The sequence below is a fragment of the Ochotona curzoniae genome, unplaced genomic scaffold (assembly GCF_017591425.1).
Source record: "Ochotona curzoniae isolate NIBS_2020 unplaced genomic scaffold, NIBS_Ocur_1.0 contig_2692, whole genome shotgun sequence".
Lineage (NCBI taxonomy): Eukaryota > Metazoa > Chordata > Mammalia > Lagomorpha > Ochotonidae > Ochotona > Ochotona curzoniae.
The window spans coordinates 10,907,605-10,925,318 of NW_024465556.1; the positions used below are offsets into that span (position 1 = coordinate 10,907,605).

General features: G+C 36.7%; 2 protein-coding genes across 2 annotated transcripts in view; one reads left to right on the top strand and one right to left on the bottom strand.

The window, feature by feature from the left end:
- Positions 1-5,990, top strand: part of NRBF2 (nuclear receptor binding factor 2) — a 28,213-nt gene extending 22,223 nt beyond the window's left edge. The window contains exon 5 of the transcript XR_005883388.1: positions 5,956-5,990. The gene's annotated coding sequence lies outside the window, so the exon portion shown is untranslated. The remainder of the gene's footprint in view (positions 1-5,955) is intronic.
- JMJD1C (jumonji domain containing 1C) overlaps positions 1-17,714 on the bottom strand; it is a 173,104-nt gene that overhangs the window by 2,217 nt on the left and 153,173 nt on the right. The window contains exons 15-25 of the mRNA XM_040976042.1: positions 16,402-16,491; positions 15,518-15,645; positions 15,113-15,326; positions 14,420-14,634; positions 13,208-13,486; positions 10,541-10,709; positions 9,869-9,959; positions 8,183-8,313; positions 7,736-7,858; positions 3,997-4,136; positions 1,735-1,911 (exon numbers count right to left, since the gene is read on the bottom strand). Coding sequence (XP_040831976.1) covers positions 1,735-1,911; positions 3,997-4,136; positions 7,736-7,858; positions 8,183-8,313; positions 9,869-9,959; positions 10,541-10,709; positions 13,208-13,486; positions 14,420-14,634; positions 15,113-15,326; positions 15,518-15,645; positions 16,402-16,491 — 1,757 coding nt within the window. The remainder of the gene's footprint in view (positions 1-1,734; positions 1,912-3,996; positions 4,137-7,735; positions 7,859-8,182; positions 8,314-9,868; positions 9,960-10,540; positions 10,710-13,207; positions 13,487-14,419; positions 14,635-15,112; positions 15,327-15,517; positions 15,646-16,401; positions 16,492-17,714) is intronic.

Sequence of the window (17,714 nt, forward strand, 5' to 3'; positions counted from 1 at the left end):
ATCATGTTTTCTAGTGATCCCCACCTGTGGATATGCTTAAATTAGGCTTGAGGATAAAGTTTAGTTTTCAAGCAGACCACAACCATGAACCATAAAAGAAGAATTAAACAACTGGACTTCATTAGGATGAAAACAAACATAGCAACCTTGGCTCTTTGAAACATAAGATAATGAAAAGGTAATCAACATATTGAGAACAGTATTTGTAAAATATATCAGGTAAAGGACTTGTCTGGAATAAAGAACACCTACTTTATAATTTAAATTTATAATCTAAAAAATTTAAATGAACCAAATATATAAAAATACAGTTAAAGGAAATAGGTGGCAAGTAAAACTAATCAAAAGTTGTTAAACATATTTACTCAAGAAGAAACTGCAAATTGAAACCAGTGTTACCACTGCACACAAACAAGAATGATTAAGAAACCAAAGTGACAGCAACAAGTGACAGAAACAAGAAAAAAAGAATAGGGCCCGGCATGATAGCCTAGCAGCTAAAGTCCTCTTCTTGCACATGCTGGGATCCAATATGGGCACCGGTTCTAATCCCAGCAGCTTCACTTCCCATATAGCTCTCTGCTTATGTCCTGGGAAAGCAGTCGAGGATGGCCCAAAGGTTTGGGAACCTGCACCCCCATGGGAGACCCAGAAGAGGCTCTGGGCTCCTGGCTTTGGATTGGCTCAGCTCTGGCTGTTGCAGTCACTTAGGGAGTGAAATCAATGGACAGAAGATCTTCCTCTCTATCTCTCTGTACATGTGACTTTCAAATAACCAATCAAATAATTATCATAAGGGCACTCAAGCCCCACTATTCAATATTTACCTAACATAAATGAAACCTGTATTTACACAAAAACCTGAATGTTTATATAGTCCCTTCATTTGTTAATAACCCAAATTATAAACCTAGTCATGATATACTTCTTTAGCTGACTGTATAAACAAGTACTTTTTTTAATGGAAAAAAAAAATATGTGAAATGAACTAACTACTCAGCAATGGAAACAATTAATACACCATAGATGAATTTCAAATGTATTAGGTGAGAAAAAGTAGACTTAAAGAATATATATTATGTAACATTTTCTTACAAAAAGAATCTATAGAAAAAAAGATAAGGGTTACAGAAACCACATGAGAACAGAACTTGAAAAACTTGTAGAAGAACATGAAGAAACTAGCCTATATTTTGATTATATTACTTGTTTTATAAAATCTAAAAGGAAGTACATATTATTGCAGGTAAATTACACTTATTTTTAAAAAGTAACCGTAGTGTTCAGCATGAAGTTGACTTCCACTGAATTTGAATAAGAATTTTCTACAAAATTTATTTTGCACTACTAAACGTACTACTTACAAAGAGATTTACAGTACAAATTGCCTTGAAGAGGCTGTTTTCTAAGGGGGCATTTAAATACACTGAGCTGTCCACAGCCTATTATGATTGTAACTTTCTATAGATCCCCTAAAAGAAATGTTGGACTTCAGTCCATTAAATCAGGCACAATATATGAATCGATACCTAGCTTATACTTAAGACAATTTAAGCTCCAATAGTTATTTTTTGCTGATTTTTTTTTTCAAGCACAGGAATGCCATTTCAGAGATTTGATAAGCATGCTGGTACATTCTGCCATGTCTTCATTAATTTATGAGTACACCTATAGTAAGGCTTAATTCTAAAAAATTATTGCTTTTAGGTAGATACTCTAGAAGTCTGTACATACCTGATGTAGTGCGCCTGCAGGTAAAACAATGGCATCACCAAGGAACTGAATCAGAGTGCGAGTTCTGACTCCGTACTCTTCAAGCAGCCTTTGGCGGAGCTTTCTGTTTACATACCAGCTTTGGTCACGTATTGGATCATGTTCTGGGGGAACTTCAAGGCCTTGCTCTTTTGAAATCTGAAATATGGATTAACATAAAATTTCTCTAAGAAAGGGCAGATTTTACTGTAGTTAAATTTCAGTTTTATTTGTAGCAATACAAATATTTTGTCCTCAGAATTTCTTATGAAGTGATTTATAATATTATACACAAATCTGAAAAGCCAAAGGATCTTAAATGTCCCTCACTATCAAATTTCAATCTGATTTCCTTCCTTGTAATCTTTTCAAGAGCAACATATACAAATGAGAGAAGGCTTAGCATCACTCTTTTATGAAATACATCTGGTTCACTCCCAAAAGGACCTCAACAGCCAGGACTGGACCAGGCTGAAGTGTAGAGCCCACACAGAAGCTCAAGCACTTGGCCCATCTTCAGTTGCTTTCTCAGGCGTACTGTTAGCAGGGAGCTGGATCACAAGTGCCATAGTCCTTGAACTGGCACCCATATGGGATGCCAGCATTTCAGAAACTTTATTTGGCCCTGCCATACCTGATCTCCCATTTTTTTTTTCTTAAGGTAGGCACAGGGATAACTACTTCCACTTAGATAGAATAATTCTTTAATTTTTTTTTGAAGACTGTTTATTAATTTGAAAGGCAGAGTAACACAAAGTGCGTTGGTTCAACTGGCTAATCTTCCCTTTGCAAGTGCAGGCATCCTATCTGGGTCCTGATTCATTGGTCAGCTGCCCCACTTCCCATCCAGCTCCCTGCTTGTGGCCTGGAAAAGCAGTCAAAGAGGCCGAAAGCTCTGGATCAGTTCAGCTCTGGCTGTAGTGGCTACTTGGGGAGTGAATCAGTGGATGAAGATGTTTCTTTTATGTTTCTGTAAATCAGACCTGCCTTTCCAATAAAAACTAAATACACCTTAAAAGAAAGGAAGATCTTTCTGTCTCTCCTCCTCTCTGTATATCTGACTTTCCAATAAAAAAAAAATCTTAAAAAAAAGGGGGGGGGGTGCGGGTGGGGAAGAAAGATGAAGCAAGATTGCTCTTCCAGTGGCTTGTTCATTTCCCAAATGACACAAACTTCTGTGTCCAAAGATGGCCCACATACTTGGGTTTCTGCTACCCATATAGAAAACCTGGTCTCTGTCATTTTTCTCTCTTGTTATCACCTTTCCAAAGAGTGACATCTTTTTTAAAGAAAAATGATAAAAACAAATCCCCATAATACAAAACTTAGAAAACAGTCTTTTTTAAAAAAGGATTTATTTATTTTTATTGGAAAGGCAGATATACAGAGAGGAGGAGAGAAAGGAAGATCTTCCATCTGATGGTTCACTCCCCAAGTGAGCGCAACGGCTGGAGCTGAGCCAATCCAAAGCCAGGAGCCAGGAGCAACTCCAGGTCTCCCATGCGGGTGCAGGGACTGAAGGCTTTGGGTTGTCCTCGACTGCTTTCCCAGGCCACAAGCAAGGAGCTGGATGGGAAGTGGAGCTGTGCCCATATGGGATCCTGGTGCATACAAGGTGAGGACTTTAACCACTATGTCATTGTGCCAGGCCCAAAAACAATTTTAAGTAAAGGGTTTGAGCCAGTTATTGTGGGTGTCAATTTTCTATTATTTCAGCTTACTGTCTCAAAACTCAGAATATGACTATTGAGAACTACAGTTCACTCAAGTAGGAACAATCACAAACAGACGCAATAGAGCAAAATCACTACCTAAGCCAACAGCCAAAAATATCAGATTTGAAAAATAAAGAATATCCTGGAGGTTGGCGCCATGGTGTAGCAAACGAAGTCTCTACCTGTGGTGCAAGTATCCCATGTGGGCATTGATCTGTATCCCAGTTGCCTTACTTCTGATCCAGTACCCTACCATGTGCCTGGGAAAGCAACAGAGGATGGCCCAAGTCCTTGGGCCCTGAACCCACGTCCAGGACCTGGAAAAAGCCTCTGGCTTTGGTCCATTTCTTTCTCTATCTTTTCTCTGTAAAATGAACTTTTCAAATAAAAACAAACCTACCACAAACAAAACCTTCCATTTAATTGGAAGTAAAAATTACAATTTTCATATTGCTGAATGCAAATCAAGTTGTGATAACAAATTATTTGACAAAGGTGAAGAGATAAATATTTGTAACTTAAATTCTACCTTTTGAAGAAATTCCCTTATCTTGTCAACATCCTTCCCAGCATAAATATGCCACAAAGCACCAGGTGTTTCTGTTGAGTCCTTCAATCGTTTCCTTAAAATGTCGTCCAAATCTTCCTCCTCAAATTTCTTGAGTATTCCTGAAGCAGGAGAATATTTTCAAAATGGTCAATCAACATTGCTTAGAAAGCTAAGATCTATAATAGCAGCAGAGTGCTAAACTGGATCAAGATTCTTCTTAGTTAAATAAAAACCAAAAACTGATTCTATCTACTTTAAAAGGCAGGGTGAAAGACAACAGCAGGAGGAGACACGCAAAAGAGAAAAATCTTCCAGCTACTGGGACACTCTTCTCAAAATGCCCACACTAGGCAGGGCTGGGCCAGGGTGAAGCCAGATGGGCCATCCAAGAGTGGGTCTTAACCTACTACAACAGGACTGATACCCTTTTAAACTTTTTAAATATTTGTTTGAAAGGCAGTTACAGAGAGAGACTAGTATCTTCCATCTGCTGGTTCAAACCCAAAATAAATGCATGGCTGACGTTGAGCCAAGAAAAAACCGGAAGCCAGGAAATCTATCTGGATCTTCTATTTAGGTGGCAGGGGCCAAGCATGTGGGTCATCTTCCACTACTTTCCAGGAGCATCTGCTTACAACGGGATCAGATGTGAAATAGCTAACACTTGAACTGGAGAGCTACAATTTGTGATGCCAGCATTGTAGCTGGCAGCTTTAACCTGCTGTATTAAAACATGGGATCCCTGGAACAATGAGTAGGCAGCCCCAACTACATATTTCAGACTGTTAGAATTATAAGAGCAGAGAACTAGAGAGCTTGTCTCTTGTGCAAGTTGTTCTTCTAGATTATTTTCCACAAACCATGGAGCCAAAGAAACTGAAGAGCTTCTACTCAAATGTAATCAATTTGCTATGTGACCTTAGGGGGTAGCTATAACAATGATACAGACTCACATTTTGTAACTTGCAAAGGACTTTTGTGACTGTTTTTAATTAGTTGGCCCTTACAACTTGTAAATAAGGCAAAGACACAACTTCTATTTTTTAACTGAGCACAAAAGTTCAGTAGCGTGATTACTGAATTGCAGGTGAAAACCAGTGGATTAATTTCTATGGGATCTAAAATTTGAAGGTTATCAAAGGTAAAAGCTTCACAAACAACAAACTATTTATGAAGAAACATCAGGCCGTCCTTCTAAAATGTCTGCAAACCAAAACACAAGGGCAGACACATATTTTATCTCTACATATGAACCACAAAAGGGTCTTTTAGTCTTACTGATTATATTTTATTAAACATTTTACACTACATTCTGTAACAGAAAGTTATTACTATTGATTGCTACAAAAGATCTATCAGTTGTTTCTTCATATTTTAAGAGTAAATTTTTCTTTAACACTCAAACTTGCCTGCAAAGAATTTTTACTTCCAACATTTACTAAGTGTTTACTATGTGCCAGACATTGCCCTATGATGCTGAGGAATTGGACTTATGAAATATCTAGCCAACAACTCCATGATTTCATGAATCAGTGAATCTACACAAATACAACAATGTGGTACATAAGTTAGATCTGGAAAAAAAATTTCTCCTCTAAACAAATAAAATGTTCTCCTTTCAAATGAGTTAATGGTTTCCAAATATATTAGCAAAACAGAATTTTGTTGCAAGCTTGGATTGGCTTTCCGATTTTCTCTAAATTTTAATGCTTTATACATTTAGAAGCAAAGGGGTAGATGGATCTTAAGGAAGAGACGCGTGGATAGAGTAAAGTCTACTTGTTTAACGAGGACCTCTAGGGGAAGACGGTAATCAGAGTTACATTCTAAAGGATGCATACAGGTGTTTGCTGAGGAGACAAGAAGGCAGTCACTTCAGTGGAGGAAAACTATGTGCTTTTTTGGCCCATTGACATTCTTGATGTGCTTTAAGACCAGTGTGAAACATGGCCTGGCGTGGTAGCCTAGTGGCTAAAGTCCTTGCCTTACACTCACCAGGATCCCATATGGGTGTAGGTTCCAATCCTGGCAGCCCCGCTTCCCTTCCAGCTCCCTGCTTATGGCCTGGGAAAACAGTTGAGAATGACCCAAAGCCTTGGGACCCTGTAACCACATAGGAGACCTGGAGATGACTTTGGGCTACTTGCTTCAGACTGGCTCAGCTTCAGCTGTTGTCGCCACTTGGGGAGTGAATCAATGGACAAAATATCTTCCTGTCTTTTCTCCTCTCTATATATCTGGCTTTCCAATTAAAATAAAACTCTTAAAAAAATGCTTCTATATGTGACAGAACATTTAGATGAGGAGTATTTGGGGGGGGGCAGCACAATGGTGTGGCATATTAATCCTCTGCCTATGGTGCTAGCATCACATGAGCACCAGTTCAAACCGCTGCTGCTCCACTTTTGATCCAGATCCCCGCTAATGGCCTGGGACTCTATCAAAGGACGTCCCAAGGCTTTGGACTTCTGATCATGTGTGGGAAATATGGAAGAAGCTTCTTGACCGGCTTAGCTTTGGCTGTAGTGAACCAGCACATGAGATCTCTCCCTCTCTGTATCTCAGATTTTGAAGTAAAATACTAAGTCTTTTGTTTCTCACTCCACTCCCCCTTTTTATTGTAAAGTCAGATATACAGAGAGGAGGAGAGACAGAGAGGAAGATGTTCCATCTGCTGATTCATTGCTCAAGTGGTCACAATGGCCGGAACTGAGCTGATCAGAAGCCAGGAGCCAGGAACCAGGAGTTTCTTCTGAGTCTCCCATGTGGGGGCGGGGTCCCAAGGTTCAGGACCATTCTTGACTACTTTTCCAGGCCACAAGCAGGGAGCTAGATGGGATGTGGAGTTGCTGGGATACGAACTGGTGCCGATATGGGATTTCTGTGTGTGCGAGGCAAAGACTTTAGCTGCTAGGCTACTGCACCAGGCTCTTCCCCCTTTTCAAGTGTTTTCATTAGACCAAATACTATGCAAAGTAACTGGGGGTGAGGGGTATGTAGGAAAGGCAGGTATAACATATATTTAGAAGTTTTACAGGGGTGATTTGACCAAAATACAATGAGGTAAAAATATAATATACAAAAAGAGATAACTAATTATAGCATTTTAGGCTTACAAAGAATAAATAATCTGAACCACAGATTACATATTTCTATGCTCAACCCAGGACCTTGACTCAAGTGTGCCAGTGATGGTGAAACCTCTTGAGGTGGAGGTGGAGGTGAGGTTATGTGTGATACTCAATAGTGTAAGTTAAAGGAGCTGAGAGAAAATTAAGCTTAGTTCAAGAGTGCATTAGAGGAATACTACAATGAATCCCTATATCCCTGGTCTCCTACAAAAAGCAGTGATCTCAGCAGAGGCTAGACATGATGCACAGAATTTCTCAGAAAGTGTACATAAAGGAGAAAATGTACAAACACATGTCCATGACTTGAATATGTCAGAAGCAAAGATTGATCTTTGAGGAAGAGGCAGTAAGTAATAGTGACACTGGTTACTCAAGGGCAGAGGCAATGCGATACAAAAGTCTTGAATGTGGTTTGCTTTTGTATGTTCATAACACAAACCTAATGAATAAAAATATCTGCAAAATTATTTTTACATAAAGAAGAGAAAGAAAATTAACCTTCAACTAACAGATGACTTCTATATCCCTTGCAACTGTTTACGTGAATATTCAACTCTTATTCCAAAGACTACAGTATATTTCTTTACCTGATTTTGAGAGAATGCCATTTCCTTTTGCTATGCCAACATAGACTAGAATGTTTACAACATCAGAAACCTCAATATGGAGATTAGTTGTTCCTATATCATGATCTTTAGCAGCAGCTACACCTGTATATAAAAAATAAAATTTCACTTGAGAAATGTTTCTAATATCAGGTATTCCCCAAATTAGCTCTATCAGAATAATTTATCAATTTATACTTGCATTTTAGTATCTTGTTGCAAAAAAAAAAAAAAAAAACCCGTCCCTAAAAGGCATAATAAGATGTAAATATTTTTCAGTGCAATGAGTTGGTAGGTACTTAATAGGCTGTTAGCTGTTAAACTACTTACAAAAATGGATTTAAATGTCCTATTCAAACAACAGATTTACTAGAAATTAAATACTACCAGAGTGTTTATCTTTGGACAGAAATCTGATTATACACTTACCATAGGCACTGCACAATCTGGGTCCCAAATCAGGGCGCACAAAAAATCCTGGCAAATGAGAGGCCAAATTGAATTTTCCCTCTGGGTTACAGTATTCTGGTAATGGTAGGCATTTTAAAAGATCCTCATACCTGAAGAATAACAAGATTACTTTCTTTTATTTTTCCTTTTATTTATTTTTGTTCCAGTTGAAAGGCATTGAGAGAGAGAGTGCTTGCCAGAATATTATTAGTATAAAGGATAAGGAGGAAGCAGCAAATCAGGGACTTCAATATGAGATGTGTGCTTCCCAAGCACATCTTAACCATTGTACCATTTTTTCAAAAATATTTTTTACCTTTATTTTTATTGGAAAGGCAGATATACAGAGAGAAGGAGATACAAAAAGATCTTTCATCTGCTGGTTTGCTCCCCAAGTAGTCGCAATGGCTGGAGCCAATCTGAAGTCAGCAGCAATAAGCTTCTTCTGGGTCTCTCACAAAGGTGCAGGGTCTCAAGGCTTTGGGCCATCCTATACTGGTTTTCCAGGCCACAAGCACGGAGCTCTCTTATATGGGATACATCTCATACTCTATGCTATTGAACAAAACCATAAAAACATCCCTATGGGAACAAACAGGGTGTAGAGAAGGCCAATCCTCTGCAATGAAGTGCTAGCATCCCATATGCATGCCACTTTGATTCAGGAGAGCAGTGCAAGATGGCCCAAGTCCTTAGTACCCTGCACCAATGTGGTAGACCTAGAAAAAGCTCTTGCTTCCCACCACTGGATTAGCTCAGCTCTGCCCACTGTGGTCATTTGGGGGCATGAATCAGCAGAACTGTCAACTCTCCCTATCTCTATAAAATCTGCATTTCTAAAAAAAAAAAAAAAAGGCAGAAAGAAAGAAAAATAACTTAGTTATTCAACTTCTAAGAATATATCCAAAGGAAAGGAAAACTGCATATGAGAAGGGGATCTGTCATCCTATATTTACAACAGCACAATCTATAATAGTAAAGACACAGCAACAATTCAGATGTCCACCTAAAGAGTAGTGATTAGAGAAATTATGGTATTCCATGGAATATTACTCAATGATTAAAAAGAATGAAATTATACCATTTGCAACTGGATGGTCCCAACCAGACACCATTATGCTCATAAGTCAATCCAAAAAAGAAAAATATCATATGCTCTCTAATATAAGGAAGCCATCATGAAAATTGGAATGTATGATGATGGAGTAGTGGAGGCTACCATATCCAGCTGTGGGAGCACAGTGCAACATGCACCCCTGCTTCTGGTTGAAGATGGACGCCCAGTGAAAGTGTTGGACATATCTAGACAATGAGATGATAGGCTGCCTGACATTGTCTGTACTAGCAATGTCGGGGCACACTTAAACAGCAGACTGATGGAACCGTGACTCCTTATAAAGGAATGTAATGTTGTGTTGATGTGGGGAAATCAGTCGGGGGATAGAAATTGTTGGGAGGGAGAATCCCAGACTATAAAAAGTTGTACCAAGAAATTCAAAATTTAAAACAAAACAAAAACAAAACTCTTCCTAATGTTGAAATCACTAAGATTCAGTTTTATTTCTTAAGACGAAAAGGTCTAAAATTTACATCTGTAATTACTTATCGTACCCCTTGGGAAGTTATTTGCTTAACTTAAGAAGAGTTAAGCTTATAAAGACATACCTTGCTGGCATCATAGTCTTGAAGTCTTCACCTGAAGGGCAGTCTTTCAATTTTAACACAACTGTTTCCCCACTTTTGTTTTTCTGTCGTTCTATAAAGAATGCAGTTAATTAGTAATGATAATCTGTTTTTATTTCATTTCACATTTGGAGAGTAGGAAATATAAATGTATGATCTGATGACTGTATAGTAAATGTTTTAGCATTTTTACTCCTTAGGTTCTCATACAGCATCCAAACTTTTTCTTTTGTACTTAAATAGGATATACTGCATTATCCACTTGAAAATGAACTCAAACTCTTGAAAATGAAAGACTCCTTACAAGTAGCATTACAATCTTAAATTTATCCTTTTCATTTTCATTGTTGTAAATACATGATACAATTTTCACAATTTTATGCATTATAAAAAATCTGCCCATATATAATAAATACCTTTTTTGTGTCAAAAAAACTAATAGTATGAGCCAGGATTAGCACCCAGTATTTTGTTTCCTCAATTAAGTTAACAATATTTAATCATTCTATATTATTCTAATATTCTTTAGCAATAGTCTTATTCAGTTTCAAAGTCTAAAAGGTCTAAAAACTTAAAGTATCATTTTAGGAGTACATGTTTTAACGAACAGTAAAATTAAAGAAAACAAACAAATGAAGAAACAAACCAACATACTTGAAACTTCTTCAAAACCATCCCAGAATTCCTTAACATTGGCATTTGAAATAATGCTGTCTTTGCAGTTCAGCAGATCAGCCTGGTGATCTCCAAAATCAAGGCTAACGGAGTCGGCCTTCCATAAGCTTATGTTCATTTTCTTATGAACACCGGACACCACTGCAGGCTTGGGACCAACCAACCATTAAATATGTAAGTAACAAATCCAGAAGTATATGGAGGCTTCAAAATTTTACTTTACAAACAACACACAACAAATGGTTAACATATTAAACTTTAGTCCCAGGAACAAAACTTTGGAGTACAAAAAAAAGCATTTAAAAAATACTATTTGCAGCAAATGGTCCCAACTGCAGACCAGTAATGCTTAGTAAAATAAGCCAGTTCTAAAAGCAAATATATATTATGTTCTCTGTGATATAAGCTAGCATTAGTGCAAAGTACAAAGTAAATAGATATAGGTAATCAACTATATACATACATTCTTATAGGTGAATTAGATAAAAATTGAGTCTGGCATTGCAATAAGTTAACATACACTGCAGTATGTGCTGCTACTCCCAAATAAAAGTAGGACTCCCAATAAGGCATTTAAAGTATATCTTTATAGCATGATACTAGATTTCCTAACTTTGCTTATGCCATGATACATTTAAATAGGAGAAAGTAAAACTTGTAACTGTCACTAAGGAAGTATACTACTATAATTTGGGAGGAAAATGATAAGAGTAGAAAATCAGGAGGGAAGAACTCCTTTTTCTACAAAGCTATATCATGGAAAAGAATAACAATGACATATATCTTGGGAATATCATTACCATATGATGGTAAAGAAAAGGAAGTGAATGAATGTGAAGTATAGTGACATTTTGGCAACAGAATACTATATTACAAATTTCATTGGGAGTAGAAATAGGAGTTTTTGGGTTGTTTTATTTAGATTCATTCACTCTTTATTTTTTCATAGACAAAATATAAATTACTTATGTGAATTCAAGGGAAAATATTCAGACAAATCTTAAAACTCGCTTCTAAACAACTCTTTTAAACTCTTTAAGCTATTAGAGTAAATAATTACCGCTGGTAATGCATACACTAATTCCTAGTGCCTAAATAATAATGCTTATATCCAGCTCCTTATTTTTGAATGGTAATCAGAAGATTAAAAGGACTAAATTTTTAGATAGTGTAAAATAAAAACTTCTTAACATGATGTATAACTTCCATCTATAATCATATCCCTGACTCACTTCTTTTTTCCCACAACTTTCTCATATACCCTCATCTATGTTCTAGTAACACAAATCTACTTAGAATTCCCTAAGCATGTCAATCCTCTGACTGGTGTAGCACAACTTCACCTAACCACTAAGGATTCAATTCAGACAAGCCTTCTGGAACAACTACCCTGGCGTACCCATTCCCATCTCTGGGTTTCCACTGCACCTTGCTTGAAGTTCTTAGAATACTTAGCATACTTAATTTTTAAAAGATTTATTCATTCATTTATTTGATAATTACAGAAAAAGACAGAGATCTTCTCATGACAAGTCTGTCCCCCCAAATAGCTGAAAAGGCCAGTTCTGGGTGAGGCCAAAACCAGACACTCCCAGATAAGGGAGGCCAGGCAAGGGTCATACTCTGTTGCCATACATCTGCTGCTTAACCTGCCAGGCCACAGTGCACAACCCTGAACAATTAACATATTTCTGAAAATGTTTAGGTGACAGTTTACCTAATACTACACCTCAGAGTTTCATACAAATTCATTACATGGTTTAAATTCTGGCTCAGAAATAACATTAAGGATTCAAGAAAACCTAATGGAAAAAAACCTTAAATCTATGGCTGGCTTTGTGGTATAGCCAGTGGACAGAAGATCTTTCCCTCTCTCTGTCTCTCTCTAACTCTTTAAATTCTTAAGAAAAGCTAAATCTGGCATGTACATAAATTCACAAACTAATTTTTGCAGAAAGATGAAATTTTTAGCATAGTTTCAAAGGGATCACTGATCCAAAAGAATTAAAATATAGTTCTCATTTACTTCTCTGAATATCTTGATGTGTAGCACAAAAACCAGATTTTACTAGATATGCTGAGTGGACATAGTAAAAGAACACAGATGGTTTCCAGAAGGCATGAAATAAATGGAATATACTACTTTCATACAAATACTTAAAATAGTTCATAATTTTGGCATTAATGTAGTGAACTTCTATTTGAAAATACATCAGTCGTATCAAAACTTATGTAAAACAAAAATAATTTTTTGGGGGGGAATAATGACATAATGAGGCTTCTTACTCAAGATTTGATGAACCCATTTATAAAGGCAAAAACATTTACACACTTACTGATTCAAGAAAAATTATTCTATTAGATTTTCTATTGAAAATCTAAAGAAAAGAATTTTGCAAATATGACATTGTTAAATGTTCATTGGAAATATTAAAAATATATATCATGAGTATTTTCCTGATGATTCATACATGTCTGGCAATAAAATCCTAGAAGTTAAATAATCATTCTGGTAAGATTTTCAATGTTTTTGATCTCCTGTTTTCCCCTTCCCAATTTCCCAAGTACCAAGAAAGGAAACATTTTTGTCAATTTCATCAGCTTCAGTACCACCAAGAATGTATCAAATTAGCTAAAAATACTCACCTGTCCTTGTTTCCAACATTCTTTGAAAAGCTTCCAATTATTACTATTTTTATAATCCTTAAGCCATAAAATATGCTTCTCACAGATCCAAGAATGTGGTATATCACTATACAATTTATTGTTTTCATTCACAGCAGGTTTTTTGCTTTCTTTGGGTTCTTCATTAGGCTCTGGTTTTACATTTATCTTGGAGGATTTACTTGGTGGAATTTTGTTTTCAACAACTGAAGCAATGATGTCATCCAGAATGTTGGGCATAGTCCGTCCACTTTTGCCACTCTATTAAGGAAAAAAGATTAACTTTCTAAGAAATTATATTTTGAGAGTAAATCAACTTATTATTTTCCCATAATCTATTATTTTTTAAAACTGATTTGCCACTAGCACAGAAAGAAAAAAAAGAAAATTACAATATACCTCATTAACAAACATGCAGTTGTATTAGCTGAATAAGGAAACTTTGCTTTTAGAAAATCTATTTACTTCAAAGCCACACACACAGAACAACAGTGGGGAAAGACAGAAAAAGCCAGATATTCCATTACTGATTTACTTCTCAAATGCATACAACAGTCAGGCTGGATTCAGGAAAAACCAATACAGACTTCCCATGTGGGTTGCAGGGACTCAATTACTTGGATCATTATCTCGTATTTCCCAATGGATATTAGCAGGAGGCTAGAATCAGAAGCAAAGCAAGCAGGAGTTGAACCTTTACTAGTATGAGATGTCAGTACAACAGGCAGTAGCTTCACCTGAGGCACCACATCACCAGCCCAACAAATTTGATTTGATTCTTCTTTTTTAAAGATTTGTCCATTTGACAGGCAGAGTTACAGAGGCAGAGACCGATCTTTAATGCTGGATCACTCTCTAAGTGGCCTCAACAATTGGAGCTGAGGTGGTGTGAAGCTAAGAGCCAGGAGCTCCCTCGGGGTCTGCCCAGTGGATAGTGGGGTCCAAGGACTTGAGCCATCCTGTTGCCTTCCCAGGTATATTAGCAGGGAGTGGAATTGGAAGTGCAAAAGCCACATCTCAAACCATATGGAATGCAAGCATTGCAGGCAGCGGCTCAACTTAATATGTCACAATTAAGGCCCCACTGTTTGATTTCAAATGTAATTATTTACTAGTTAGTTCACAGCCAGTAAAGTCTAAATTCACCTACATGTAAGCTGTATATGAAAATAGAAAATCTGCTATCATGCTTACTGCAGTTCCCATTGAATACACTGGAGCAAAGGCAATGCCAGCGTCTGTGGAGCCCACACGTAATTTGCCAGCTGTTGTGGTCAACAAATCCCGCAGAGTTGAACCTTGTTCATTACTCTGAGACACAGGAGATGATGTTCTGCCATTTGGAGAATCAGAGATGTCTTGTTCTCGCCCTTCTTTAATTTGTTTATCAAGGTCAAAATCTTTGTTTTCTGAAGCAAAACATTTCACAAAATATTAGCAATTAAGCACAGTGCTGAAGTACAAAGAAAACTACCGCCCTACACATTACAGAAGATCAATAGCAATAGTGACTGATTCACCTGAGGACAAACCACAGGATGAGTCAAAGCCTTAAAATGGAGAAATGGTTTAAAAAACATAAAAAGTTTTCTTGATATCTTAACACATGTAGTTGGTGTAGTTGGTTTTGTACCTGTCACAAATACAAAATGCTATAGTAGAAAAAAGTAGAAAATAAAGGCAAGTTACAAATCTAATGCACTGCTCATTTTTATTTAAATGCTCATCAACAAATGATTAACTTTAATGCAGTCATAGGAAGGCAAGTTACTAATGAGCACACAACTGTTTTTATTGGATGTAAATGTCATTCAAGTAAAAAAGACTAATAGTATTTCGTTAAACTATAATCCTCTAGTATGCACTTACGTATCTTGCCATATTTACCTTTTTTTTCTTCCCTGGCTTTTTGTTCTGCAAGATCTGCTAACCAGTGCAGTGGTGACTGGGACTCTGGAGGTGTTAACTTGCTCTCTGTGCTGACGTCACTCCTTGGGCTGCTGTTACCACTAGCCTCAGACTTCTCAGGAATATTCTGCTGCTCAGACTCCGGCACACACAGAGATATTTTACTACTGTGATTAAGAACATTCTGTAAAACCTACAAGGGCCAAACAAGTGAATCTTTTACCATTAGTTCTTCAAGATTCAGAGCGAAAAAGTTATTAGGAATATACACAGTAACATAAAAAATGTAACTCATAAAACACAAGTCCCAAGTTGAATTTCAAGTATCAATGTTTATTAATTTAACCAAAAATTTTATTTGAATAATTAGAAACTTTTACTCACTTGAGATACACCATTCATTGCAGGAAAATTTCCACCTTGTAAATTCTGTTTGTTAGTACAATGACAATGGGATTTAATACCATATTTTTCCCTAAGAATGTGCATGGCATCTAGAAGATCTGTCAAAACTACAAAATAAGATGGGGTAGTACATTAATAAAAGATTATACTAGTTGTTACAACTATACATTTTTTTAAAAAATCTTGTTTCTAAATTAGGAGAGGGTTTCCTTGTACCTTTTAAATTTTCTTTTCCATACTATTTTTTAAAACAATCACAGAACTGATCACCAAATTTGCTTATTTTTCTTTTTGTTGTTAGAAAATCATATTCACAAATGTCATTATAGGCTTTCTCATTACATTCTACTTTATCTCTTTAAAAATAATTCCATGGCCAGTGTAGTAGCAGGACCAGCTAAATCTCAATCTGTGGTGCCAGCATCCCATATGAACGGGATCCCAGCTGCTCCACTTCTCATCTAGTTCCATGCTAACAGCCTGGGAAGGCAGTAGTGAGCCAAACGTCTTGGTCTCTGCACTCATTGAGAGATATGGAGGAATCTCCTGGCTCTCAGCTTTGGACCAGCCCAGCTCTGGCTGTTGGGCCAGCAGGTAGTGCGTTTTCTCTCTCCCTTCTCTTGATCTCTCTGTAAGTCTGCCTTTCAAATAAAAACCAACTAAATAAAATGGTTCCATGATGGCTTGTCTTTCTTCCTTTAACACATATGTAACTTAAAGTAACTAAGCAACACAATTTGATTAGTCAATCTTACCTCAACATTCTGTTAAACTTCCTAGATAATCTGCTCATTTAAGTGTTTCTTTATTATGAAGCAAGTAAGACTTTGTGTACCAAGCAAACAATATGTATTTATACTTACCAGAACCAGGAATAATTTGAGTTGGCATTAGATGTTTATGATCATGAGGCTGTCCCTTCACACACTTCATCCAAGCATATAGTTCTTTATCTGTAAGATAATATACAATGTTTTATATATGTATAAAGCCATATATAGCTTTGCTGTAATCAAATTGACAGTTTAACACATGAAGAATAGTTAAATTAAAATGTTAATGATGGGTTTCAAATATTTGGTTCTTTAAAAAAGTTACACCATTCTATGTTTTATAAAAATAGCTACACAAAGTGGATATAATAACCTTCACTAGTACAATGTCTACAATCCTTTAACGTTTAATCATCTGTATTCTCTCTAAGACTAGCTTCCTTATAGCTACTTTTTTTTTAATCTCTTACGTATTTTCTGTTCCAAGCAGGGTATGTGCCTGCTCATAGAACGCTGACACAAATTAGAGGCTACTACCAAGTTATTTTCCTTTTATACTTCGAAGACATGTAGAGAAACTGTCATGAAGCATGTGCAAGTTATTGCTGCGATTGTTGCCTTCAAACAAGGCTTCATACCTAAACTGTAAACATATTAAACTTTAGTATGAAGCATATTATTCGTAAGAAAAAAGTCAACACGATGGCTTCAGGGAAACTTTATAGATTTAGTGGCATGGACAACTACTTAAGATGCAGCTATAAGGGTTTCAAAATGTATTTGCAAAGCTTAATAAACTCGGTATAGAAAAATTCAAATGTTTCACAAAAACTTTAGATTAAAAAAAATTCTGATTCAGTCTAAAAGTGATTCTCTTAAAGCTCTGATTTTCCTTGCCAAAACCAACAGTTATTTGTAAATGTTTTACAACTACTGACATGAGTTAAATATAAGTTGGACACTTATATTTATTAACAATATCCAAAGTTATGCATTAAATCTATTGTGGGCTTATTACAGTACTTAACAATGAAACAAGATTACATAGGGGTGGGCACTGTGGTGCACATTAAACTGCTGCTTGGGACCCTGCATCCAACATCAGAGTGCAATTTTCAGTTCTGACTACTCTACTCCCAATCCTGCTCTCTTCTAATATGCCTGGAAAACTGCAAGTGATGGTTCAAGGATTTGAGCTCCTGCCACCCATGTGAAGACCTGGATGTAGACATTTGCTCTTGACTTCAACCTTACCCAGCCCCTAATTAGTGAGGACATTAAAGGAGGGGAGGAAATCAAAGATGTGAGATTCTCTCTCTCTCCACTGTTTCCTTTCTTCCCTCCATTATTCTGCCATCCAAATACCCTACAAATAAAATGACTACAAAATAAAACTTAAGGTA